The 26766-nt window shown below is 37.9% G+C and overlaps 3 protein-coding genes across 7 annotated transcripts; 1 reads left to right on the forward strand and 2 right to left on the reverse strand.

Moving 5' to 3' along the window:
* Positions 1-1755: 1755 nt before the first annotated feature.
* On the forward strand, positions 1756-6393 carry LOC102714788 (unconventional prefoldin RPB5 interactor 1). Of its 3 annotated transcripts, none has more exons than XM_015832765.2 (12): positions 1756-2012; positions 2136-2195; positions 2290-2457; positions 3298-3361; positions 3769-4055; positions 4163-4267; positions 4394-4430; positions 4638-4732; positions 5451-5507; positions 5585-5662; positions 5751-5832; positions 5923-6393. In XM_015832765.2, exons 1-11 carry the CDS (start codon positions 1800-1802, stop codon positions 5808-5810), a joined length of 1224 nt encoding a protein of 407 aa, XP_015688251.1. In that variant the 5' UTR covers positions 1756-1799; the 3' UTR covers positions 5811-5832; positions 5923-6393. The 3 variants fall into 3 exon arrangements, with proteins under 3 accessions (XP_015688251.1, XP_006645273.2, XP_040384875.1); XM_006645210.3 differs by having other exon boundaries at positions 5936-6393; XM_040528941.1 differs by lacking the exon at positions 2136-2195 and having other exon boundaries at positions 1777-2012; positions 5936-6393.
* Positions 6393-14171, reverse strand: LOC102715071 (protein LAX PANICLE 2-like). 3 transcript variants are annotated; one of them, XM_040528947.1, is made up of 5 exons: positions 13807-14171; positions 13069-13727; positions 12688-12738; positions 12022-12097; positions 6393-6946 (listed from the first exon to the last, which is right to left on the reverse strand). In XM_040528947.1, exons 2-5 carry the CDS (start codon positions 13665-13667, stop codon positions 6737-6739), a joined length of 936 nt encoding a protein of 311 aa, XP_040384881.1. In that variant the 5' UTR covers positions 13668-13727; positions 13807-14171; the 3' UTR covers positions 6393-6736. The 3 variants fall into 3 exon arrangements, with proteins under 3 accessions (XP_040384881.1, XP_040384878.1, XP_015688252.1); XM_040528944.1 differs by having other exon boundaries at positions 13069-14171; XM_015832766.2 differs by lacking the exon at positions 6393-6946 and adding an exon at positions 11146-11764 and having other exon boundaries at positions 13069-14171.
* A 7475-nt stretch (positions 14172-21646) lies between these two features.
* Positions 21647-25231, reverse strand: LOC102715353 (long chain base biosynthesis protein 2b). The gene is made up of 12 exons (XM_006645212.2): positions 25079-25231; positions 24745-24810; positions 24274-24362; positions 23995-24140; positions 23774-23898; positions 23586-23679; positions 23338-23501; positions 22762-22923; positions 22529-22655; positions 22283-22449; positions 21988-22095; positions 21647-21895 (listed from the first exon to the last, which is right to left on the reverse strand). The coding sequence occupies exons 1-12, from the start codon at positions 25229-25231 to the stop codon at positions 21800-21802; spliced, it is 1497 nt and encodes a 498-aa protein (XP_006645275.1). The 3' UTR covers positions 21647-21799.
* Between the last annotated feature and the right edge of the window lie 1535 nt (positions 25232-26766).

Raw genomic sequence — 26766 nt, forward strand, 5'->3', positions numbered from 1 at the left:
AGTTTCTTTTTTTCAGTTTCATCAGTTGCTGCCGCAGTTTAGTAGGTAGTTACATGCTGCTGCTGCTCATCTGGCCACTGTCTCTGAACTTGGTTTTTGAGTCTCTCTCTTTAAATTTGTTGATGTATCTACTATAGTTAAATAAAAAGCATCATCATTCATTGCCTTAATTAGTTAGAGGGCTGTTTGAAATTTTAATTTCTCCCTTGATTTGTTTCAAGTTATATACCAACTTTCCCATCCCAGCTAGCATTTAACACTGTACATATTTTTCTTGTGCTAACCACTTCATGGATGGAGATTTGCAGAATAATTTACTGAACACAAGTAGGTTAAAGTGTTGTCATGCTCAATTAGCATTAGCACACCCAAGCAGGTGGAAGAAAAGTGTGTACTAATTGCTGAAAAGGATCGATGTATCGGTAATGGAAGCACTGGTTAATTTCTGAAACATTGATCTGAACAACATGGCCAAATGAAACTTCAGAGAAGTACCATAGCTAGCTAGCTTGCTTGCTTTCTGGCCATGTGTCATGGATGCCATGCTTCGCTTGTAGTAGCAATCTTTGTTTCTTTTTCTCGATCACGATGACGAGATCTGTTAATCAATCCATATATTCTGGATTCCAAAGATTTCATTTTTCACAATCTAATCTTTGCAACAATGATTTGTGACTGTTCGAGCCTATAGTATAATCACGCCACAATTTGTTATCCAACATATAGTATACATGATTCCCCCATTGTCTTAGGTTTTTCAGACCGCAATAATATTACTATGTGCAGCATACTCTCTCTGGCTTACGTAAACTATTAAACACAACGAAATTATCATAATTCACTGCAATACCAAACGGGCAAACAGAGCTCGATTAACCAAAAAAATATATCTAAACCAGAGGAAATATTTTTATGCGGTGTTAACGATTTAGTAATAACTATCTTTTGCAAAATGTTTCAGTTTATATTTCTACCTATTATTGTCTAGAGGATAAAAATGAGGCACATATGGGCTGGCACATCCAATTTGCAACTACCAGCCCAATAACTCAGCTACTTTACAAACGAATACGAGTAAAAAAGAACATTATAATCGGAGAAAACTTGTTCAGTGGGCTCCACGTGCCAGTGAGACCCACCTTTTCATGTTAAATTCCAAAACACCCATCAACAGATCAAACCAGACTCAAACGAGGACAAACAACTCAGCACTATTTACTGACTTGTTTTGGGATACAATCAAGAAAGAAGTATAGACTTTGTGGGCTCTCATCATTTCGTTGATGCAGCTGCTTATAAGACAAACTTTAATTTTGAAGTTGATTTTATATTTTTTCATCATGGTTTATTTTATGATATTTACTTCTGAATCACTATAGACGACTATTATTTCTCATTTGGAAATAATCTGTTTTTCCTTTTCTTACTGACCCAACCGATGTGAGCCTGACAAGGTTTTTTTAATTTTATGCGGTTGATTTTTCACATTTGACCGTTTATCTTATTTTATTTTTTTATAAAAATATGCAAAAATATAAATCCTGCTAAAAGTTTTTTAAGTGATAAAATCAATCATTTCAAAATAGTTGATAATTATAAATTGTTAAATAAAATATAAGCACAAAAAGTTAATAGCGCCAAATAAAAAATAATAGAAAAGAAAGGTAGCATGACTGCATGAGCAACTAAAACGGCGAGACGGCCCAAATGAGGAGAAGCCTGCAGTACTAGAGACGCGGCCCATTTAGGTTTTGGGTGGTTTTGGAGCGGGGGCAAGCAAGCGCAAGCGCGAGCGAGCGATGGCTGCGGCGGCGAGGAAGGGGAAGGGGACGGTGACGCCGCTGGGCGCGGTGTTCTCGCCGGCGGAGACGAGGAGGGCCGTGGCGCGGGTCGCCGGTGCCGTCGCCGACCGCCGCGCCGAGCTCTCCCGCCTCCAGGGCTTCGTCGCCGACAACGCCGCGCTCGTCTCCCTCGTCCAGAGGCTCCCCGACGAGCTCTCCCACGACGTCATGGTATTCCCCCCGCCTCTCTCTCTCTCTCTATCTCTCTCTCCCCGATTAGCCGCGTGCAACGATGCATCCGAACCAGTTTAGGTGATCTTCCTTTTTTTCGGTTTGGTTCGTTCCCGCTTGCAGGTTCCCTTCGGCGGCGCCGCATTTTTCCCGGGCCGTTTAATCCACACGAACGAGCTGCTGGTAAGGGTTACCGCCATGAAATCGGGAGCGGCTACGGATTCTGATTGTGCCTACCTAGGTCCGCAGCATGTAATGGTTGATCGATTGTCTCCAGGTGCTTCTAGGGGAGGGGTACTATGTGGAGAGGTCCGCGAAGCAGACCACTGAGATACTGCACAGGAGGGGGATGGAGCTGGAAGCTCAAGTGGAAGCGATGAAGGCAACTATAGCTGACCTTGAAGCTGAGGCAAAATTCTTCGAATCAACTGCCGCCGAGGCTTCTGTAAGGCTTTATTTTTCTTGTGTTGTATATCCGGGAACGGGAAGGCAGTGGTATATTAGTGTTTGTATAAGTTAAGGTGGCTATTAAATCTGCAATTTCAATTCGCTCAAGGTCACTTGTCAAGAGCAAAACCAAATTAGGTTCTTACCTTTTCACTTATGCTTATAAGCCAAAATGTGAAGTTTAAAACTTAAATTTAGAGTTGATTTGGGTTTTTCTTTTTCGTAGTTTATTTTCTACCCTTTTCTTTTAGGTCACTATGAACACGTATATAAAATTTTTCCATAAATTGTTTTTTAATCGTTAATAAGCTCGCTTATGCAACATACCATTATTGACATCTATGATTTCCTCAGTCACAACACTAATAACATGCTAAAATGCCCGACCCTTTGGTACCATATTTGGATGGTCAGACTAAAAGACACTATATTCTAGGTGGGCAGTCAAGTGGTGCTTAGTGCCTGTATATTGCCTAGGCAACTCTGCTTTCAATCAGGAAGAATTTGGCATGTGTTCACATACTGTCAGATATTATATAGATTCTCAATACACACTTTAATTTTACAGAGAGCACGAACCATTACTAACCCAAAATCAAGTGAGGTTCTTATCCTGGACCGCCTAGCACTGCAAAGGGCCAACTAGCCCAGCAATTTTGGTTAAAAAATAAAGTTCTGCTGGGGGAGAGGGGGAGCTTGCGCATAGAGAACTTTACATGGTTTTCTTCCCCGATGTTTTGTCTTACATATCGATGTTCACTCTTCATTCTTTAATTTTGAGTTTGTGTCTATCGATAGTCTATTACAATTGGATACTTAATTTTCTTTATACTGGCAGGAGGGTCTTGTTGAAATAAGAGAAGAATATGACGAAGACACAGAAATAAACTCATCAACATCAGGTAACCATTTGTAACTTTCTTTTCATTACCTACTCCGCAGTATGTTGAGTTGTAATGTTAATTCCTAGTATGCTGTTCTGCTGTGACTCTTTCTTATTTAGTATAATATCCTAAAATTTCTAAATTTATCATGTTCCAAGCAATCTTATGCAAGTTGATCATCTAGTATTTCTCCCTCTCTTGTTCTACTAGATGCAATGCTGTGTGGTGTTGTTGAAACTTGACAGCATCATATCTATTAAGTTTAACATATATAAGTAACTAAACATTATATGAGGATATCTTGTTCTGTTGAGATATCTATGATACTCCATACAAGTTTCTCACTAGGCCTTTTGAACTTGCATGTAGTTTTCAAGTTGCAACTTCTACTTCCGTATGACTGTTTTTTTACTTGTCTTCTACAGAGGTTTCAAGTTCTGCTTCAGGAATGTCAGATAAAGACAGGGAACATGCACGAATCATGGCAAGGTTAGATGAACTTGAAATGGAAGAAAAGGATGCTGGGAGTACTTCCGAGGAAGACGAAGAAGATGATGAGGATGACGAAGAAGATGCTGGACCGAGTGAAGATGACGAGGAAGATGAGGAAGAAAGGAATATTCTACGTGACAAATATGATCATCATAATGCTAGTTTGGGTGCCTCATTTTCTGGAAGTGATGGTAATGATTGGAGTCATGAAAGTGCGCAGGTACTTGTTTCTCAAGCTGATGTGACATGATATTGATGTTATCTTGATTTGTAAGTGCGCTGTATTGCAATCATTGCATTTTAATTCTTGATCTAAATAACTAATAGCTAAAGAGTGCTCTAAAGAAGCCTGGAGGAAGGGAAATACTGAAAAGTGCTTCTTTTACACCTTCATCCAGTACACCTCACTCAGTTTTTCCAGGCCAGACTTCTGTAAGCTCATACTTTTTGTCTGTAACTTCTTTGTGTCTGAGTGCATTTGGCAATATGTCATGCAATTACAGCGATACATCTTCCTTAGCTACTGTATCAATCATTGTGTTTTTTCTTTTGGTGCAGATAATAAACTCTGAAATTCAGCTTCCTGTTAAAAAAGGTTAGTTCTGATACTTCCATATGACTTATAATGGGCTAAATGTATGTAAAACACCAAAGGTCAAACCTATGTATTTCCTGTAGTATTTTACATACAGTATGCCCTGTCTAAAAAACACCTTATTCTCTTGGTGCTCCATATATTACTTTGAGAAATTCAATTGACTACCCCGGTCATGCATTTGTAACCCAAATTTCCTATTTGCAGCTGTTTCTTTTCAAGATGATAACAAACATACTGTTGATCCGTCAAAGTCTCTTCCATTGCCACGGGGTCCAAAACACTCCAGTTCAATACTTGAGGTACCAATTGCAAATTTTGATTTCCTAGTGACTGATTTTAGATGCATTCCTTACCTTCATAAACCTGTCATTGGATGTTTTGTCCCATAGTAATGCCATGATAATTTGTTGGGATTACTTGTGCTTGGACATGTTTTTTGGTATTTATCCATGCCTTAGATCTTCATGTGCAATTGACTTTTTTTAGAAGGGAAAAGCCTGCTCCATTTTTGCATTAAAAAAGGGACCAAATTATCAATCTCAAAGATGTTGATTCAACGATCCTTACAGACGTTTAATAATGTATCAGTTACAAGTGAAAACATATCTTGGCTAGCTAAATGAGACATGCTAACATTTTGAAAACATGCTGCTAAATTTCAAAATAAGATAGATATGAAGTCTAAAAGCCAACTCCCACGGACTCATGTGATTAAGCCATTCTTCGCTCTGGAGGCACCATCTGCTGGTATTCATGGCTCATCTTATCATCATCTAGAGTGGTTCCTGCACAATCAAACGGACTGTTTCATTTGGCAGCATTGTGTATTTATGATGTGTGTCGAATGTTTTGTTCAAGTGACATGACACTTGCTTTACATACTGATCTTAGGTCAGTAAAACATTTAATTCTTTGTCAACTGAAATCAAGCACCATTCTGGATGCTTGGTCCCTAGTTACATGTGTGGTTTATTAGTCTTCCATTGTGTTGGTAGCGCTGATTCTTTCCCTCAACAGGTGTCTTCAGATAACACTAAATCTCATGATCGGAAGATAATATCAAGTGGACAAAAGGTCAGTTTGCTTTTGCACTGATAATGCTGCTATGCCGTTTGAAATTGCGTTTAACCTTATCTTATGGCTCCAAGCAGGCCTTCACAGGGTCTATTATTGAACATGATGACAATATTGCAACCCTTCAACCATCAAAGAGTGATTCTTTGCAGAATGTAAGATGTTTTTCAAACCTCTGATAGGTGGGGGTACAAATTCATATTGACCTGCTCTGCTCACATTATTTCCTAAACATTTTTCCAGCCTGCTAGTTCATCTTCAAGACCTGTTTCTAGATTCAAGATGCAGAAGGGAGGGCGTTGAGACTCTTATCATGGACGCTAGGGTGAGTGCAAAATCATCAGCTTATACCTTTGGTAGCAGCTAGACTGTCAACAACTGCTATAAGCGACAGGTGTGATATCAAGATTTTTAGTGTTTTCTCGCAGGTCTAAGATGAGACCTTGGAGCTAGCATGTCGGTGCGAGGATGAGCAAATTGTTGATACCCTGAGTGAAGGGCTTTACGCACTGCTTTCGGTCTTGAGGGTTCAGACACTTGGGGAAAGCATCTGTAATTCTTGTTTGTATCTACAATGATGCCAACAGCCCAACGCATTGATGGGGGTGTTACTTGTGATAGCTATGTGCAAGCAATTTTATAGCACTACAGACTCTGTACGCGTGGTCCTTGCATTTGCCTTTATGGAATGCAAATTCAGTGGGCTTAGTATGTGATACCTGACATCCATCAGCTGACAAATTCTTGAAGCATCGATTCGATGTGTACATAATTCTTGGTTTATGTTAGTATGCAAGCATGCTGCTTCATTACGGATGTCAAGTAATTCTTGGTGTATGCTAGTAAGTAAAAAATTAACTGAGAGTAGAAGCAGATAACCGAGCAAATGCAATGCTGACGCTTCTAGCAAGAAATGGTTACAACTGCAACATACTGATAAGATCTCAAGCTGTACACATGCAGATGTTTCTGCATGGATGATGATGTTCTGGTAAGTCCCATCAGATGTGGTTAGCCTTTTCTTTCAAACAAATCAACATGGAGTAATTAGAACAAATTACAAACAAATGTTGTTCATTGGTTGGTTAATCCTGTGACGTCTAGGCATCAGTCCAGTTAACCAGAGCAGCAGCAGCAGCAGCAGATCAGGACCAGCTTTTGGTCGGAAATAATGAAAGAACTCGTTGATTAATTACAGATCGAGGGATGGACATTATTAACTACTCCAATCAATGGTAGGACGACCTACTTGCGCTGTAAAAGAGTGCCATGACATGGTCAGTAGTAGCCGCCGGCGATCGCCGGTGCAACTCGACAAGATCATCGTCGTCGTCCTCCTCCTCCCAGCTTGGTCCCAGTGACGAGCACCAGATGCTGTCTCTGACGTTTTTGACCAGCAAGAAGGGAGGAAGAAGCTGCCCTCTGCATGTCAGTTCCACCTGGTTAAGATCAACCACACGCATATGAAATTTATTTTCACACAAATATATACATGTATACGGCAAGAACAAACAGATGAGCAGATTAATCAGTGCTAACCAAGGACGAGAATAATGTGTACATGTGCAAGTATGTACTATTTATACATGTATAATGCATGTCGCCTTCACGTTGCGTTAATCTGCACTTAGTTTGCAGTAGTGCAGCCATCTATCAATGTATGATGATTGGTTAATTATGTACTGATGGATCATTGCCCACTAGGCCACTACTTGTGTGTGCTACACTATTACAGGAGACTCAGAAGAAACTTCTGGGAAAAATGTGCAAACAAGTCTTTTTTTTTTAATTCAGTGTTTGCATATTCTTTTAAATAAATGTATGTAGACATGCAAATTGATTTTGTGAATTATACGTGAAACATTATACCAAATGATATCCGTTCTACTTTTTACCCTCACCTATTCTTCCACCTCTCTATTATTCAATATATAATATCGTAGATATCTTAATATCTACTCCCTCGTCTCAAAAAAAAAAAAAATCTTCTGTGGGTGTTTAGATTTACATATAAAAATTTGTTTCTCCTAAGACGTGGAGTACTAACTACTCTATAAATATTATACTCCATCCGTTATAAAATATAATCATTTCTTATCATTTCAATATTGTATGAAAATATAACCATTTTTTGTTAGTTTCACTTACCACACAATCACTTCCCATTTAAAATTATTCTTATTTTATCTCTCACATATTCTTATTTCTTTATTAAAAAATATAGTATTTTTCCCTAACCTTAATTTTGCTTAATTCCGATTAGATAAACTAGAAATAATTGTTTTTTTGGAATTAGCTCAAACGGTAGTCGCACACGCGGTTCAATTCGTGTGATCGGGTCATACCTCGTAGTGTATACAAAATACAGCTTACTATGTTTTATATTATAAAAATTTCTGAGTTTATATAGTTTTATCCATATATCATCAATACATATGTGTCTATGGCTGCGTTCGAAACAAAGAGCCACAAAAGCTAATTAGCAGCACGAAAAACGATAAACATAATTAGCACATAATTAATTAAATATTACTTATTAAGAATTTGGAAAATGGAGTTATTTGATCTTTTAGAATATTTTCTATATAGAAAATTTTTATATAAAATACATTTAAAAGACGTGCTAACGGAAAACGAAAAGAGGTTCCAACGTGGCAAAAAGAACGCAGCCATTAGGCCCGGTGGCCGTGGGTGTACGGGGCAAACCGGTCGCACTGACGCACGCGTGCCACCAACAGCTATAGGCTTGCGACCCAGAAGACCCCGACCCGACCTACTGCGCCACACGTACTACGCGTGCACACACCCGTACGTGTATACGCCGTTAGCTCTGGGAAGGGGTGGGGCCCACAGTCCGATCGATACACGCGCGCGCGCGGGACCCGAAAACATGCACGCACGCACGCGCGTATACGTACCCGTATCCGTATAGTAGGGACAACTCCGTATATATGTACACCTATCTGTTGGGCACGGCTATGCTCGGTGGGCAGCTACCTAACAAATCTTACATAAGTAATAAGCAATATGTCGATAGATAGATAACCTAACAGATGGCAACATAATTGATCAAGTATTTCTTGATTACCTAATGTACGTTAAAATATAAAATATATATAGCTACACATAAGTTTTTGGGTCACTAGCAGGCCGGTGCGCGCATCAAAAGAAAGTTAATCCCATGCCCATATATATTGCACCCGATACTCAACTGTACTCAGAATCATGGACAAAATTGTCATCCGTATGTGTATGATGACGATGTATACAATATACAGGTTCATTTTTCCTTCTAATTAAGTGCAATGCTATACATTACGCGTACGACCAATATACGTGCACGCTTATTTTGCCCACCTTAATTATTACTCCATACGTATTATATACGAAAGCGTGACAGTGCCATACGTACTACTACTAGGGTTCACCCAACTGCTGTTCAGGTGTTCAGCTATATACACCGATGGTAGCGCGGTTAATTACTCGAGAAAAACCATAAAACTGAGATAATTTTTCCGTATTCTACAATTTTAATTTAAACTTTTGAGCTTCGCGTGATAATACAAGGTTACCACACGATAACCTAGTTACGGCAATGTGTTAAAGCTACAAACGAAAAAATTAAAACAAAGTAAAATTTTCAAAATTTCAGAAAAAGGAGGATATTTTCGAAGAACAACGTAATATTGCATAACATTTTTGCCGCGTGCTTTGCTATATTAAAATTGTACAAATCATATCCAAACAATGTCCTAATTTTTTTATTTTTTAAATTGAATGGGCTCCAAATTAGAAAGTAAACTTGATCATTTTCACCAACTTTGTTTATCATTCAATAATAAGAATTAATGATACAAAATTGTTCGGGGAGCTAAACGCAAAAACAAGAAATTGCATACCGTAGATATCTTGCCGAGGGAAAAAACATTGGGATTACTATATACCCAATCTTATTAGCAAACTCATCATAAAGAGTACACACATAAAGAAATATGGGTATTTTTTTTTGCATGCCTTCCTTACAGCTACGCGAGCATGAAAAATACTTTGTTCAATATATAGCAATAGAAATTATACACTGCTTTCAGGGAAAAAAAAGAATTTTTTCTATCCTTTTCAAGTGTGGATTTAAATAAAATTCAACAAACCTTTGCCCTTATCCAACCTTGCGATAATTAAGCACGATAGCGCGGTAGGGTTAACCTGACTGCTAATTTGTCACCATATGCATACATGCATGTCAGGAAATAATATATCCCCTGTTTAATTACCCGATGCTGAGTTTAGTATATTGTAATGTAGTAAAATTAAGCTAGCCGGTCACACCGAGTGATTGAGATCAGGCAGCTGTTAATTAAAGGATAGACAATTATTTAACTAATCAAGATGATTCGGTGTTGAAAATTTTATGTTCTCCGAGTCAGAAGAGTGATTATATATTCCCTGTAGTTTTCAAACGTTTTGTTCAACAAAACCTTTCAGAGAATTACTTCCACACAGTTTTGGTAATTTCGTTAATATAGTATTCCCTTCGTTCTACGTTACAAGATTTTTAGTCTTACTTAAATTTATATGTGTTAATGAATCTAGTCATATATACAAAACATATACATTTATATATAGGATATGAATCTAGATAAATCTAGAAAGTCAAATAATATGGAATAAATGGAATATTATTGTAGATGTACTCATGATATTCAAGCCATTCCTTATTAATTAAAATTATTTCTTATGGTTACACAATTATTATATTTCTCATGTGGACGAAGATAAATTCATGCAATCAAAACATCCATTTTGACCAAATATATAGAACACGATGAATGCAAGCTAAACATGTCCTAGTAATTAATATTGGATGTGCTTGGTAGATGACAATATATCTTAGTGGTTAAAATAATGAAAAATCTAGTTGGCTTTTGAAAGTCAAGGGGTCGTTTTATGATTAGGAATAATTAGTTAATGCTGGTGATTTAGTTTTTCCTAGTAAATGCATATTAAGTTGGTTGAACTAGTTTAGTGTTGCCTACTTAATTGAGGGCTCTACGGCCATATTGCCATAATGTACTATGTGTATACATTGACAGTTCAACTGTTCTCAGTTTTTGTTCTGTGTGGTTGACCCAATATTAATTAATGTTGCAAAATGTTAACACACTTAATTCTGTTGTTGCCACGTCCATGTACTATCTACCGACCTGACAACCTATTAAACACTTCGTAATTAATTAGATTCATATATCGTTCCGATTTTGCATTATAAACATATGCAAAGAGCACAAAAGGAGCAAATTATGTTATTCTCCATCTACATGCATGTATTAGTCAAAGACCAGTATTTAATTTCATTTTGTACGTGTGTGTGTCGAAGTCATGAAATTAATGGCCCGGAAAATATATTTGAAGGTTTTAACATTTTTGCCAAAAAATATTACAGTAGAGGTGTTGTACAAACATGTCCAAAACTAATTTTTTGATCTATATATTTTCTGTTTGGGTGATACAGATCAATTTACAAACGGTAAAATAAATAGATCAGTTAAACAAAGATAAAATGAAACTTGACTGTTTTACCCTTATTTGATCTGTGGCTTATGAAACGGATATCTTTAAAGCTAAAATTGAGTTTGGTCTTGGATTTTTATGTAATTATGTACAGTAACACATATATACATGAATTTACGGTAGTACGTCTATTTTTGAATCTTTTAAAACTTTGTTTACCCTCTGTAGAGTGTTTTTTCATTAACAATTTTACTGGATTAATGGGAGGTTTCCATAAAGTACTTAATTGTGCAAAAATACATTTAGTCCTGGTTTCACTTGTGAGATGCATGCTACATGTATTAATTGTTTTTTTTTCTTTTCGTTGCAAAATTAGTTATTGTACCACTAAGAACTGACCAAAACATGCTGTTAGTGACGAAGCCACAGAAACACTGAGGGGGCACTCAAAATTTGGCAAAGAAGCTATACAAAAGTTTCAGCCATAAGGCCCTCTGCAGGTAACCAATCAAATTCTGGTCCAAATTACCTACCAAATCTAGCTAAGAGAATATGAAATTTGCATGATGCATGCATGAATAGAACTGCATGCGTGATGGTATTTTGGTAACTATATACTACATGCTGATATGTGCCTCTGACCTATTGCTTTTGTCTAGTACCAAATCAAAGAGATCCCAAACCTAGCTCAATGTGGTACGTTTGGTTTAGGTATAATGTTCCTGTCATGATTCCCCCCAATTGCCAACCTATATATGCAGCGATTCAGCAGAAGAAATGTTAGCTACCTTGCAGTGCAAATTCAACAACTGCTCACTATTCACTATTGATCACTCGATTGTTGCTTCTCCCAAACATTTTATGCAATAACATTAATCAAGCAAAAGGTATACCACTAAATTAATCAAGGTGATTATTTAGTACTGAAAGGGAAGAAAAGTAAGCAAGCATGCTTAATTTGTAGCTGAAGAAAGAAGAGGTGTTGACTGATTCCAGATTATTGTACCTGAAGATGAGATTGTGTGAGTCCTAGCTTGCCGGCCAAGTACTTCATCACCACCTCCACCTTCATGTTGCTATCCCTGTGAAAAATGTGCAAGTATATATTATTCATGCATTATTAATTATTTTAGATCGATCAATGTGTGCATATGTAAATATGACCTTTTAAATTCATACAAGACACTAATTAGTACAAAAGCAAAAGCAAAACTTTATTTGGCTAATTGGTATACTAGCCCATCTTATATATATGCTTATGCTTATAAACCAAAATTTAAGCCTTAAAACTTAACTTTTTGGAGTTTACTTTTTAAGCCTTAAAACATAATTTTGGAATTTATTTTTTTTTTGGTTTTTTCTATTGTAGTTTGTTTTATAACATTAGTTTTTGAATTGTTAAGGACATATACATAAATTTTTTCCTATAAATTATTTTTTATTTAGTAATAATCCATACAAACGAACATAAGCATAAGCAAAACAATATATATGTTGATACAACCTAGCCTGACTATCTAGAGAAACTTAAGGACTATAGTTAGCATATAGGCCTGCTGTATACATGCATAAATGCATTTCATCTTAGTTTGTACTTTGAAAGGAGAATCAAGAAAAAAATGGATATATATATATATATATATATATATATATATATATATATATAACTTACTTGATTCTAAGATAGCTCTTTGGTATCTGAGGCAAAATAGGCTCTCTAACTCTGCAAACATAAAAACAATAAGAGTAAATATTAATATCTAAAAGGCATCAAACACACAAGATGGAATTAGTTTATATATGCTCAATATGTATAATCTAGCTTGTGCATATAAACAGTAATACTACTAGTTCAGTAAATTAAATTTTACACATCTGTGTTGAACTTTTTGCATTGTTATCAGGTGCATAATAATTAGCTACTTTCCACAATTAACCAATCCAATATGCAATGGATCAAGCATGTTAATGACTCATATATATGTGGCTAATATATGATCACAAGTGTACATGCAAAGTTGTATATTTGCATATATGTTACATATATGCTTACTGGTCAGGGGCTGCCTGAAGTGTAAGCCACAAGCCGGCAGCAGCTGCCTCCGCTCGTCGCGGCGGGCTAATCACTCTCACGGCCGGATCGCCGGAGCTCCTCAACGGCCGTGCAAACGGGAAGAATGATGGCGCCGGCGCCGGCGCCGTCGGCCGACACCGGCCGCCGTGGCCGTACTGGTGGTAGCTCCTGAAAATCGGCAGCGGGAACAGCGGCGGCCTCCCTTTGTGCTGCTTGTTGTTGGCGAACACGTCCAGCTCCGTTGGGGTAGACGACGGGGCCGCCGCCGGAGCCGTGGCGTCGTCGTTGTCGCCGGAGGAGGAGGGCGGCGCCGCTGCGAGGCCGAGCTGGAGCCAGTCTTTGTCGTCGTCTTCGCCACTGCGAGAGCTCGTGCCGGCCGCGTCGTCGTCGGCCATGGCTACTTGCCGAGGAGGGTATCTTGCCGCCGGCGGCTGGTGGTGGCGAAGTCTACCCGCCGGCGCGGCGCCTGACGAGGCCTCGAGTTGGGTGGCGATGCAGTATTGGGGACAGGACGAGTTGCCGCCGCTCCTCTTGCTGCTGCTGTCATGGTGCAACGGGCGGCTCCTAGCTGGGACCATGGCGGCAACAACGACGACGACGACAACCTCCTCCTGCTACTTCTGTCCTCGATCCTGCAGCTGCACGTCTCATCTCTCAATCAATCAGCCGATTACACGACGAGCACGAGCTCCATCTCCATCCATGGCCGCGCCTCACCTATCCCAATCTATCCTTTCCTCTCCTCCTCAACGATCCAACAACACCACCAAAAAAGAAGACCAGACAGCTAAGCTATAGCTCAATCCTCTCCTCCATGGCTGTAGCTTCAAAGGCAGGAAATTAAAGATCGAAGCAACAGAAGCAAACAGCTAGATTGGATTGGTCAAGAAGAAGAAGAAGAAGAAGACGAGATCGAGATGAGGAGGAAGCTAAGCTAAGGCAGGATAGGATTGCGAGATGCAGTTGAGATGAATCTTTTCTCTCCTGTAGGGGAACAAAGGAGAAGACAAGCAGAAGAGGAGGAGGGCTAGCTGATGGAGGCCTCACTTTCCCTTTGCTCTCAAATGAACTTGGAGCCTAGCTATAGCTTAGCTTGTGCAGTTGCAGCCAAGGGATGCAATACAAATACTACTAGCTAGCTATCCATCTATCTATATCTAGGTGTAGAGAGAGAGAGAGAGAGAGAGAGAGAGGCCAGCAGCAAGTTGGACAGAGGAGAGAGAAAGTGATTAACTGAAGATAAGCAAAGATTGTGGAGAGCTGTCAGTGCTTAATTATGGAGTAGTATTACTTAATATGATTTATTATGGATGATGATTTTGTGATCGGTGGAAGGAGGAGGAGGTGGTGTGATGTGCATGCCATATTGTGCCATTGCTGTCGATCTTGTGGTAGAATCTATGTGCAGTAGTGCAGACACTGGACAGGAGAACTACCTATGCAAACAAACGCACGTAGCCATTATAATACCCTACCACGAGCAGGCAACATTGAGAGAAAACGACTGGAGCTAGAGAGAGAACTCTTGGTTAGAGAGAGAGAGAGAGAGAGAGAGAGAGAGAGAGATGGGGAAGCAAGGTGAAGTATGTTCTACGTTGAGGTGACAGAATGGCAACTGGTGATCAGCTGAGACAGATCATCCCCTGTGTTGTTAATCACCCATTCCGTTTCTAAATAACTGATGTTAGGCGTAGTTAAATTTTCAAACATAGAACATTCGTCTTTTTGCAAAAAAGTTGCGGAAACTACAAAAGTTATCATATTTATTGTAGAGTATAGGTCATTGTTTGACTTTTCTTAGAAAAAACTAAATGACATATTTATAAAAAAGTAATTTATAAATAATTGTTTTTTATACGTGTTTTTAATAATCTAAAAACACAAACTGAAAATAAACTATCATAAACCTCCCAAATCAACTCAAAATTTAAGGTTAAAAATATAAATTTTGACTTATAAGAATAAATAAAAGAGAAAAAAATGAGAGGGCATATGCATCTCAAATGTAAGCACAATGCCCTTTGAGTTATCGTGATCTAATCGTTTGAAAGAACGAGAATTGAAACAGACTGATAATTATTTAGCAATGGAGAGAGAGAGGAAGTACTGATCTTTTTACAACTAATTAGTTACTTCCTAAACACATGTTCAAGGACACTATATTTAGTCGAAATGTAGCTTTTTAACCACCAAATAAAAGTTAGCTGTTTTGTGCTGACTCTTCTTTGTTTTCGTGAGAAGTACTATTCAGAAAGCTCAATTAATTAATTAGTTAATTAATCAGCTCAAGAGTGACACAGGAGCGATGCATCAGGTACCTAGCTACCTCTCTGTGGAGAGATGTCTTGTTATGCTCCTATTAAGTTAATTAAGATGCTGTCATGTTCCTGTTCATGATACACTGTCATTTACCAGAGATTTCTTAATCACCAAAACCTTAGTTTGCTGATGCTAGGTCAGATCCTGATGATCTTAATTAGTCTGTATCTCAACAGAGTATATATATATATTGGATATACATGCATGGTATCAAAATAAGGCTTAGCTCCTATCTGACAAACAACCAAGGGTCTTCTGGCTAGCTCCATGAGGTGATGGTCTAGCTAGCATGGGTTCGAAGCCTCACTTCTACCTATTTAATTGATATTCGAGTTTATTGTAGCTAGCTAGTTAACCGAGGAGTGCAACCTTTTGAGCTGATACATGTTCTGATAATGCACATATATATACCATCAAATCTTATCGGGTATCTCCTGTATATACAGTTATATGAAGGTTTGCACCCTGATAATTAAGGACCTGATTATTTGATTTAGTGGAGAGGAGGACAACAACAACATGCATGTGTCAAGAACTAATGATCACGAGCAGATTTCTTCTCTCTATTCTATAAAACATGAGAAAATTTCTTACGCACACGAGTAAGTTGTTTATATAAGAAGTAGTTAAATGCTGGAGCGAAAGCATATATACATATACAATTATCGATTCAGATTTGACATGAATTAGTTTTTTTTTGCACTTTGATATTTGGTGTACAAATAATTATTCTATGATCAACTAAAAGTGAACAATCGGATAGTATATATACATATGTGTGATGCATTCTATATAATTTAGGTGAAACTAAATTGGATTTATTTTTCAAAAACTACTCATCGCCAACAATTAATTGATGCTACTGAGGGTTAATTCCCGCATTTTTGCATTATCTCCATGATTTTCCTTGATATTTGACAGTTCATTCCATCTCAATTTGGTCTTAGCACATGCATGTACATGTGTTTTCAAAACTTGACCAATTCTAGCTTAACTTAATTCCAAACTTTTGCATGCAAAAATATTATATTAGTTGCATCAGTTGAGCTAGTAGAATGATCCTGAGGTAGTTGTAAGTTATTGCAGGTGAGGCCATCACGTAGTGCAGGGAAAGGAATCAAGAAAAGAATTATTTTTAATTGATATATGAGAGATCAAATTAAGGACTGCATTCATGCATGCATGCAGACATAAACAGTTTTCAGTTCAGGGGAAAAAAACTACAGTGTTGTCTGATTAATTGTTCATGATGAGAACAAACCACTCAATGCAGCTACTACGTAGGAGTATTAGTTAATTTACAGTATTTATTTAATTACCACGTGAGATGACGTGTACAAATTAATGATCAGCAAGCAGAAGGGCAAGAACAACCGCATATGTTCTGCATTTGCACTAATTTAATGTCAGGCATCATTTTCATATATCAACTGGGCAATCATGCAGAATCAACAATTAATGCCTACACGTCGTATATACATGGCTCTACATGCTGCATATGGTTTGTATTTGCAGACGTATTAATTCAAACTGTCAAAAAAAGAGAGAGAGATTGAACTGAGCTATGCTTTAGTTTGTTCTAAATACTCAAAGCGGTACAAGCCACTTCACAACATTAACAATATATGAAAATTGTGTGTCGTCCTTATATATATTAATTGCAGGATCAACTTGCCCATATCTTAATAAAGAACATGCATGTGATAGGTATTTGGGGCAGCCAACACTACATAATCACCAACTCATTTCTCCAACTTAGTAATAGGAGTTGACCTGAATATTTTGTCAAATCCCTTTATAAATCTCCTGGAATCTCTAGTTAATACTTAATACTACATATATAAAGTTATCTATCTGTGCTAGCCATGCATGCTCAGGAATCATGTAACTTTTGATTATGCTTTGTTCTCGCTAGCTAATTAATTAAGTCAACTACTTGATCATCTCTGTCAAGCATTAGTTGTTAATCTAACTCTGAACTGTAACTTTAATTTGCTAGTAAAGTTTAAGCCTACAAAAGAGCACTCCTTCATGTTTGATAATTTCCACTATTTTAAAGAACAACACAGTCTCTAAAACCTATCTTAACCATAATTTTCTATTGTAATATATGAAAAAAAATAAATGCATATTTGTTTTTATTAGAATACTTTAAAATCTTTTATATATATATATATATATATATATATATATATATATATGTGTGTGTGTGTGTGTGTGTGTGTGTGATATCTTTATGTTTTCAGACTAAATATTATAAACGTATTATTATTTAAAGTTAAAGTTTAATATTAACTTATAAAGTATAACTTGGTTACTCTACTCTAATATGCAAGGCTACAAGCCTACAAAAGAGTATCCGTCAATTAATGATCTTGAAATATCAGTGGCGATTAATTGTGCCTTCAACCATATAGCTAGCACATACTCAATTACAGAAGCATATCAGACACAAATTTTTATTCCAAGTACGTGCTAGTCACTAATCCCTAAGTAATGAGCAGTATAGTTTATATACATGGATGCCAATATGCTCCTCTATAAACTATATATATGCAAGAAAGCTGCATGTGTGCTGGATTTCTAATTAAACTGCATATGAATTATGTGTGTTCTTTTAAGCAGCTGTGCTATTAGTCAACCTCAAGATAAATTCAATCCCTAACTGTTTTAATTTGTTAATGCTGTGCACTAATGTCCTCCAATTGGTCCGTAGTACGTGTGGACGCCATGTGGATTTTAAATTAATCCAGGATTAGGATCTCGTGATTAATCCATACAGATTCTTCAACAATTGGTGATCCCTCGAAAGCACAGTACTAATTTCAGGTGTCACAAAATTTGTTTTGTGGTGCAACTTCTGCTTAATCAGCGCATGATTCGTGGCATGAGTTCTAAATTAAATAACTAAGCAGCTATAGCTAGTATGATTTAGCTGCGTAGATGAATTTTTTTTTATTTTTTTATAACTATTTCATGGTATAAATGATGAAATTAAATACTAGAAAGTTGAAAAGACTATTTTAAAATATGGTATAATCAATTTATATTTTTTTCTTAAAAAATATACTTTAGCAATTCAGAAAATATGTGAGCAAAAGCCGAGAAATAATACGCAGTGATGCTTACCGGAAACATAGGCACATTTAGAGTTTTCAGAGAATGCTGTGAGCGTGACACCCACCAATCACATGTTGAAAGCACATCAATTTAAAGGCAGTTAAAACGTCCTGCAGATGGCCATCTGTTTCAGTTCAGAGACAAGCAAGTCACTCTCTTAATACAGTGTCCCATTTCGCAATTTTGCTTTCTGTTCTCTGAAAGATGAGTAATCACTTAATCAGTGATCAGGAACTTATGTTGTATGGATAATGTAGATCACTGTCCAAATCATTTGTTCTCCATTCCTACTGCTAGCAATAAGAATGATGATGAGATATGCAGAGCAAGTGTGCACAACATGTACTACTCCTATGTACAAACAAATCTGAATTCCAATTTGCAAAGCTGGGCATGATATGAGTAGCATGTTTTCACGGAATCAAGCAAGCATTGCGTGTGGCTGATCAATCAATCGATCGATCGATCAATCTATCAATCAATCCCAGAGAAGTATTCATGATAGTATGGTGTTTCCTTTTATATGGATCACCTCCTTGCAACAAATGCAAACCAAGAGCCAACCTCATGATGGCATTTGAGCAGGAGAGTACTTTAGCTACACTGGGAGACATATACATTGATCAATACAGAAGAAGTACAGATTGGCATTCAGAAATGTTGCATATACATATACTGGTACCAGTGCTACTTTAGATTAGGATTTGGCTTTCCATTGTGTGCTGGCTGCAGCCTGCAACAATGTCTTGGCAAGGCCACATTTTTTTCTGCATGCCTATAAAGTGCACACACAAACACAGGCACAAGAGAGCCAAAGCTCTGCATCTTTTGTGTTTTCTCTTTCATATCTCCAATGTGGCAGGGAGGAGGAGGAGGAAAAGATTGTGCATGACAAGATGTTTGGATTGGGGAGAGGTCAGGGTTTTGATCATAGTTGTTGTGATATGTCAAGGAAGATCTTGTGGACCATGCACATATATATCACACATCGATGCATGCATTCATGCAAAGCACTTGCAGCACAAGACTGGCTGGCTGCATGGCATGAGTGACTGCAATCTTTGCATTGCTGCAGCCATGCACTCACTGATCATGCCATGGAAAGACACATCTCTGAATCTTTGTGATGAACCCAAGCAGCTCAAAACCATCAAGGGTCCTCTGTGTTTCAGTGTCCCCTTCACCTTGTAGTGACACTTTCTCTTGTCTCTAGCTGTCTCTCAAATAAAAGTTTTTTCTTTTTTTTTTAATAAAAAAAATATAGGAGTAGTGCTCACTGCTGCTGCCTGCTTCACAAGCTTATAATTGCAGAAGCAGCCTTCAGGTTCAGGCTTAGGAGGGTATCTTGCTGTTCATGTCCTGTCTCTTTTTACTGTTTTTGTATCCTTCTTTGATAGTCTAGGGCTAGGATGTTACTGCTACCACTCATGAGATCTATGTATTCTAGGTACCTCTCCTACTACACATGTATGCATTGCATGCACGTCTCTGAAAAGAACCAATAATCTTATTAGTAGCATGCATGTAAAAGGCTTATGCACGCACACGTATGTGAACAGAAGAAGCTCATTGATTGATTAACTCTGTAAACTGCTGCTACTAGTACTATGTAATCCCTGTGTCAAGGCCAGCTTTGTTTCCTTCCTTCCAGACCGGGAGACAGGGACTATTAACCTTATTAAGCCCTTAAGGTAGTAATCAGTACTAAGTACTTAATTACTCCTAAACCAGCAAATGCAAACACTCTTGTTGCAAGGAGTCTCATGGCCTATGCTTGAGAGTTTAGAAGTTACTGTAGTATCTAAGCCATCTTGTCAAACTTCCAAATTCTGACTGTTCAAGATTCCATCATTCTTACAGTTTGCTCCATGCCAAAGGATTTGCAGCAGCAGCAGCAGCTGTGGTGTGGATGTTTTTTTCTTTCTGCAGTAGCTAGGAGTATGTACTGTTTTTTCTGTCTCTTACCATTCCTCTTGATTACTATACTAGTACCATTCTCTCTTTTTTTTTTCTGTTCCTGAAAAATTCAAGTTTCTCATTGCCATATATATGGTAGTACACTACAGCATATAGCCTGAATCCCTGAGGCACCCAAGAAGAGAGAATCCAGCAAACTAGCTTTATAAAAAGAACCACATCACAGCAGGTATGTGATCTCTCATCCTTGTCCAAGAGACAAAGTGCAAATATCCACCTGCATATTGTTTTTGCACCTCTGCAGACTGCTGTTTGACCAGGCAAAGAGAGAGATATATATATGCAGTAGTAGATACATAGATGCAGAGAGAGAGAGAGCCCTTTTGTGCCATGCAAAGCTAGCAATCCAGCAGCCCCAGGAGCAGTACATTGCACCAGGCATTGGCATCATGGCAGCCATGACCAAAGCTTCTCCAGCCCCTAGACATGTATACTATGCTACAGCCTCACTCACTCACCATCCATATCTCCTTTTCTCTTCTGTTCCTTCTGATGTTACTAACAACCAAAACATAAGAGGACAAACTCAGGCACATTAAACCAGAAAGGCAGTGTTGTTCTGGTTTAATTGAATGAACCTCATGCTTCCTTGTGTGCATGCAATCCTCCTAGCACAGCATGCCATGAAATTTGCAGTATCTTTCCTGACTTCTGATGCTATCATGCACACATGACAGTAACACTTCACTGCCTGGTGTGGCCCACTCAATCCTCACCTGACAGGCCCATTGCTCACATGCACAGCTATACTATGGCCCAAGGCCCAATTAGAAAATGATGGCTTCCTTTTATCTGCCAAAAAAAGTTATTATTCTTTTCTGAAAAAGATTCTGCCAAAAATGTTCAGCATGAGTATCTTGTCCTTACAGTACAAATCATGCTGCATGCCTAGCTGCCACTTGATGGGGCTCTGCTGATAGCAGATAGATCACTCAAGTATAACCACATATTGCTCATCAGAAGAACTGTAGCCATACATAGGGTACAGTTGAGAAATTTCACTATTTTCAGATGCAGTTATCTTCCTTTGCATGTTCCTGATGCTCAGTTTATTAGTTGGTCATAGAAATTGAACTCATCAAGATATGAGTAAACATGTTATTTGTGCACATGATAAACGGAACCACTATTACATTTTGAAAGGAAGTTTACATGGGGGCTTCAAAAAAAAAGAAAGGAAGTTTACATGTTTTCAGAGATTTATTTGCAAAATAGTAACTTGGGTAATTTCTAATGTCTGTTGGTGTGTAATAAAAGAATTGAGGTAGATCTAGCACAACAGACACCAAATTGTTCACCGAAGCTTCTTCTGTTTCTCAATAGATGTAGTCTCCTCTTGCTCAACCGGGAAATACTTTATTCCGACAAGATCACCAACTTTGCTTATAACCTGAAAAATATTCATGGAATGTAACGAATATTCAGAGATGATTTTTTTTTCAGATAACGTCACAAACCCTTTGATAATTATATGTGCTTTACCTCCAATCCTTTGATAAGATCCTCCCTTGTGTGGGAAGCAGATATGCATATCCTAATTCTGCCAAGAAGTAGTGGTGTAGCAGGAAATCCAACCGGAACAACGGCAACCTAAAATTATGGAACATATCACATTAGTAAAACTGCAAAACTTTAAAAAAAGAGTTTTAGGTTGTAACTCAAATATAAAAACTTTGGAGTGTTTGAGACAACTTTGCGTTAGATATTTACTGAACTGTCAATACATTGTTTGTTAGGCTAGGTTTTAACAGATTTTGTGGTGCAATTGAAAACTCACATTTTGCCTCAGGCACTCTCTTGAAAATGCAGGCATTTTAGCTGGATTGTAGACCATGAAAGGCATTACAGGTGAGTCATTGTCTCCAAGAACCTCAAAACCCATTCTCTGAAGCTCTGAACGGAAGAAATTGCTATTGTCCCTAATCTGAGCAATCTTCTTGATCCCTGTTTCCAACAGTTTCACATTAGGAATTTCCTCTAAAGATGATGAATTATAAGTCAATAAGTTTCAATTTCTGAATACCTCTGTCAGTTCCATCCTCCCCAAGAACAACCTTCATTGCAGAGATGACCTGCTGGACAGCTGGAGGTGACATGGATGTGCCATAGATATGGGAAGGGCAAGTAAGCTTGAGATGCTGAATAATCTCCTGATAAACAATGAAGCAATCCAAGTGTCAGATCGATTGATTAACCCGTTTGTGTTTGCTCAGATAATAATTAGTTGGTAAGTACAAAAATCTGCTTAACTCATACTTTTGATGCTGCAATGTAGCCTCCACTCGATCCAAATGACTTTGAGAGTGTGCCCATCATAATGTCAACATCAGCTGGATCCACTCCTAGTAGCTCACACACGCCTCTTCCTGTTTTTCCAACAGCTCCAATACTGTGTGCCTCGTCCATGTATGTGTAAGCCTGTTCAAATGTTTATACATGACACATAACCCTGGTTATTATGATCGAAAATTTTTATTAAAAACATATTATTAACCAATTTAAATTAGTACTATGACAAAATAAAATAATTAACATTAGGTGGTTGCAACTTGTATATGATCCGTTAAAGAAATTATAATTTGATATAATTTTACATGTAATTTTATAACTAATATTTGGTTAAATGTGTGAGTTTATGAAACAATATGGCCATTATACTTGTGGTTATTTGTCAAATACCAAAACTATGTGGTTTTTTGAAACTTAGTCCATAATATATGTGGTTTATTGAAATTTACTCCAGAACAAAATGCCAGTAACTATATCCCTAAACCAACTGAGCTAGTCTCAGTTCCTAACAATTCAATAGTGCAGTCTGCAGAATTCTCTAACCTTGTATTTCTTGCAGACAGAGATAATCTCAGGGAGTTTGCAAAGCTCCCCTTCCATGCTGTATATCCCCTCAACAATCACCAGAATCTTCTTCCATGCCCTGTGTGTTCGAGGCTGACCACTTGCAATCTGCTCTCTCAGCAGGGTCTCCAGGTGAGCAGCATCTGCAAAAATGATGAAACCTGGTTGATGAAATGTTCAGCTAATTAATCACCTGCAATGCAATTGAAAGTTGTTTGTGAGCTTACTGTTGTGCTGGAAAACCCGAATCGTAGCTCCCGAAGCTCTAGCTCCACTGACTATAGAATTATGGTTCAGTGAGTCACTGATTATCAGGCCTCCCTGAAATTGTTAGCACATTAATTGATTAGCTCCAGGATTCATTAATTAAGTAGAAACAAAGGGAGATTCCATTATCACCAAAAACTTTATATACCTTTCCAATCAACGCAGGGATGATGGCAGAGTTCGTGGCATAACCCATTGCAAGCAGAATGGCTGAAGGCTTTCTGACAAATCTTGCAACCATCTCTTCGAGTTCAATGTGCAGCAGAGTGTTGCCTAAGATCACAAACATAAATGAATTAATCTTGCTAGTAGTATACATATATCATTAATTAGAGTTAAACTGTATTGATTAAGTGCCAGTATATATACCTCCATCGACTCGAGAACTGCAGGTACTAGCAGAGTATTTCTTCAGAGACTGAATGACTCGAGGGGTGCAGTACTCATCAGCTGCAGCAAAACCAAGGTAGTTGAAGGAAGCCAGGTTCAGGCACTTGGATGTTCTCGTTGTACGGCTGCATCATATGCATTTGCATCATCGATCAGAGGTGTGGCATTATTGGATCAGAATCTCACCTGACATGCTAATCAGACATGGAATTGTATTGGTTTCAGAATGAAAAAAAAAAAGGAGCAATGTATTCATACTGCAGTGTCTTGTTGCTGTCAGTTGAGTAGCGCTCAACCACATCGAACCATGCATCCGGCTTGCTGGCTATTGGTCGCCCAAAGCAGTCCTGCAGCAGCAGTGACAGCAATTGACAAACACAGGTCATCAATTCAGAACACACCCAAGAACAAATCGAAAAAAAACAAGATTAGTTAATGGTAAAATGAACCGATTGATTAAGCCATGTCTGATACGCCATAGAAATATAAATGAAGCAAACAATGAAACAAACAACAATTTGCCATTAAATTGTTCATACCTATATTTTTCACATTTTTAAAAGATAGCTAACAATGGAAAAACAGGTTACGATGATTATACTCCAAAATTAAATATAAAATCACAATCTTGACTTTGCCCGATAATCTAACAAGCGAACGATGAAAGCGTAACTAATTAAAAACCATATGCATGCATGGTGGTAAGAAAGATGGAATAGTGAGGATCACCTGGATGCGGCGGAAGAAGCGGCGGATGTAGAAATCCTCCTTCCCCACGCAAATCGGCGCGTAACCCTGTGTGATGAGAGGAGCAAGAAAGGCACAGTGGCAGAGACAAAATTAAAATGAAGCTAATTAATTAAGCCACATATGTGTATGTATATATATCACGTCATCATTTCACAACCTTAAAATTTAAAGTTGATTCTAGATTTTTTTTTACTAAAATTTATTCTCCTAGATCACTAAGAATATATGTATATAAAAGTTTTGTTTATAAATTATTTTTTATTTTGCAAGTACGCCGAAGCCAAAACAATCGATCACACCCTGTATACACAACCTTGGGGTTGCCGCCGGCCGGAGAGTCGTCGTCGCCGGCGAGGAGGAACCGGATGAGCAGGCCGCGGAAGCTGTCGCGGAGGTGGCCGAAGGCGAAGATGAGGCCGAAGCTGAAGAGCGTGGTCACCGCGGTCACGTACGGCACCCTCACCATTGCTGCAGCTTGAGCTTAATTAATTAGCTACCTAGCAGATGATCACCCTCTTGCCGGCCGTACTCTTCTTCCTCAGCTCCGGCGGCCTAGTAGCTAGTAGCGGCTGTGATGGAGGTGATGGATGGTGTGAGTCTCCGGCCAGCCGGCGAGGTTGGTATTTGTAGCAACGGAGATCAAGGCCGGACGGCGACGTTGCATGCATGGCGACTTGTTACCTCGTATTGGACTGGAATTAGCACAAACTGGATTGCTCCAGGTGAAGAAAGACCGTAGGCATGGGTGGACCGGATTAGCGCTAACGGTTTCGGGGCCGGCTTGTTCATACCTACTCCTCCGTTTCTTTAAATGTTTCATGTATACGTTTAATCATTCGTATTCCCAAAAATTATATAGTTGTTAATTATTTTGTTATGATTTACTTATATTTATGCTTATAAGTTAAATTTAAATATCAACCTTATATTTGGAGTTTATTTTGGATTTTCTTACCAAAGTTTATTTTTTCAACGTTCACCTTTAAATCACAATATATATATATATAATTTTCATTCACAAATTATTTTGTATTTACAAATACCGTTTGACTTTTCTACTATAAAAAACACCGAGCAATCACCCTCTCGTTCTTTTTGAAAGAGAGTGGTGCTGATAACAAGCGATAAATCAGTCACCACCCACCGCCAACTCTCTATATTTTTTGAAAACAAAAACAAGGATGTGGGATGAAAGGTTTTAAATGACAATTTTTCAACCACTGTACCAACTATTTTCTGTTAGATAGAAAAAATAAGAAGATTTATAAAATATATGTAACAACTAAGAAATAATATATACATGATAAAACGATGATAATAATGAATTATATACATGTATCACTAAAGGTAACTAAGCATGTCTTATAATTTTTATACCTGCAAGAATTTTCTGAATAAGACAAAACACATAAAAATATCAATAGTGTTAAATATTACAAAACGGAGAGAGACTAATATTTTCTTCTCCTGCCCCATTCTCACGTAGTTTTTAATCTGTTGCTGTACGTGAAAAACGTCATGATAACCAGGTCAGATTAAACGTAATTAACGTACTTATCAATGTTAATGGAACGGGATTATTAACTGCCTGACATTTTTTTTCTCTCTTGATTTTAATTTGGTCGGTCTCTGAAGGTGTACGTACGGCCTCGTACTGACGTCAAAGCTAGCATGCCAGCTGATGGTCATTCAGAATTAATTAATAATAGTGCTAATATATTGGTCGCGACAGGCAGGCGTCAAACAAGGCACACGCACGTGTTCTTCATTCTTCCTGTTGCATACGTGATATGCATGTGTGTATATATGTTAATGTTTGTCTTTAGTTTCGAAGGGAGTTTTCCAACACAAATGAAATAAAACGTATTTCATACACCGGCTGGAAACTACGAATCTTTTAAGCATAATTAAACCGTCATTAGCACATGTTGGTTACTGTAGCACTTATAACTAATCATGGACTAATTAGGCTTAAAAAATTCGTCTTTGCTTCATCTATAT

The sequence above is a fragment of the Oryza brachyantha genome, chromosome 1 (assembly GCF_000231095.2).
Source record: "Oryza brachyantha chromosome 1, ObraRS2, whole genome shotgun sequence".
Taxonomy (NCBI): Eukaryota; Viridiplantae; Streptophyta; class Magnoliopsida; order Poales; family Poaceae; genus Oryza; species Oryza brachyantha.

Bases quoted from the DNA above. Each gene is read 5' to 3' on its own strand.
- LOC102714788 (XM_015832765.2), top strand. From the start codon at position 1,800: ATGGCTGCGGCGGCGAGGAAGGGGAAGGGGACGGTGACGCCGCTGGGC. The intron at 2,013-2,135 runs GTATTCCCCCCG...TCCCGCTTGCAG, and splicing joins AGCTCTCCCACGACGTCATG to GTTCCCTTCGGCGGCGCCGC. The intron at 4,733-5,450 runs GTACCAATTGCA...TTCCCTCAACAG, and splicing joins ACTCCAGTTCAATACTTGAG to GTGTCTTCAGATAACACTAA.
- LOC102715071 (XM_040528947.1), bottom strand. From the start codon at position 13,667: ATGGTCCCAGCTAGGAGCCGCCCGTTGCACCATGACAGCAGCAGCAAG. The intron at 12,739-13,068 runs GTAAGCATATAT...TTATGTTTGCAG, and splicing joins CTTCAGGCAGCCCCTGACCA to AGTTAGAGAGCCTATTTTGC. The intron at 6,947-12,021 runs GTACAATAATCT...GATCTTAACCAG, and splicing joins TCACACAATCTCATCTTCAG to GTGGAACTGACATGCAGAGG.
- LOC102715353 (XM_006645212.2), bottom strand. From the start codon at position 25,231: ATGGTGAGGGTGCCGTACGTGACCGCGGTGACCACGCTCTTCAGCTTC. The intron at 23,680-23,773 runs GTATATAAAGTT...TAACAATTTCAG, and splicing joins TCCCTGCGTTGATTGGAAAG to GGAGGCCTGATAATCAGTGA. The intron at 22,450-22,528 runs GTATTCAGAAAT...TGTTGGAAACAG, and splicing joins GGAGGATGGAACTGACAGAG to GGATCAAGAAGATTGCTCAG.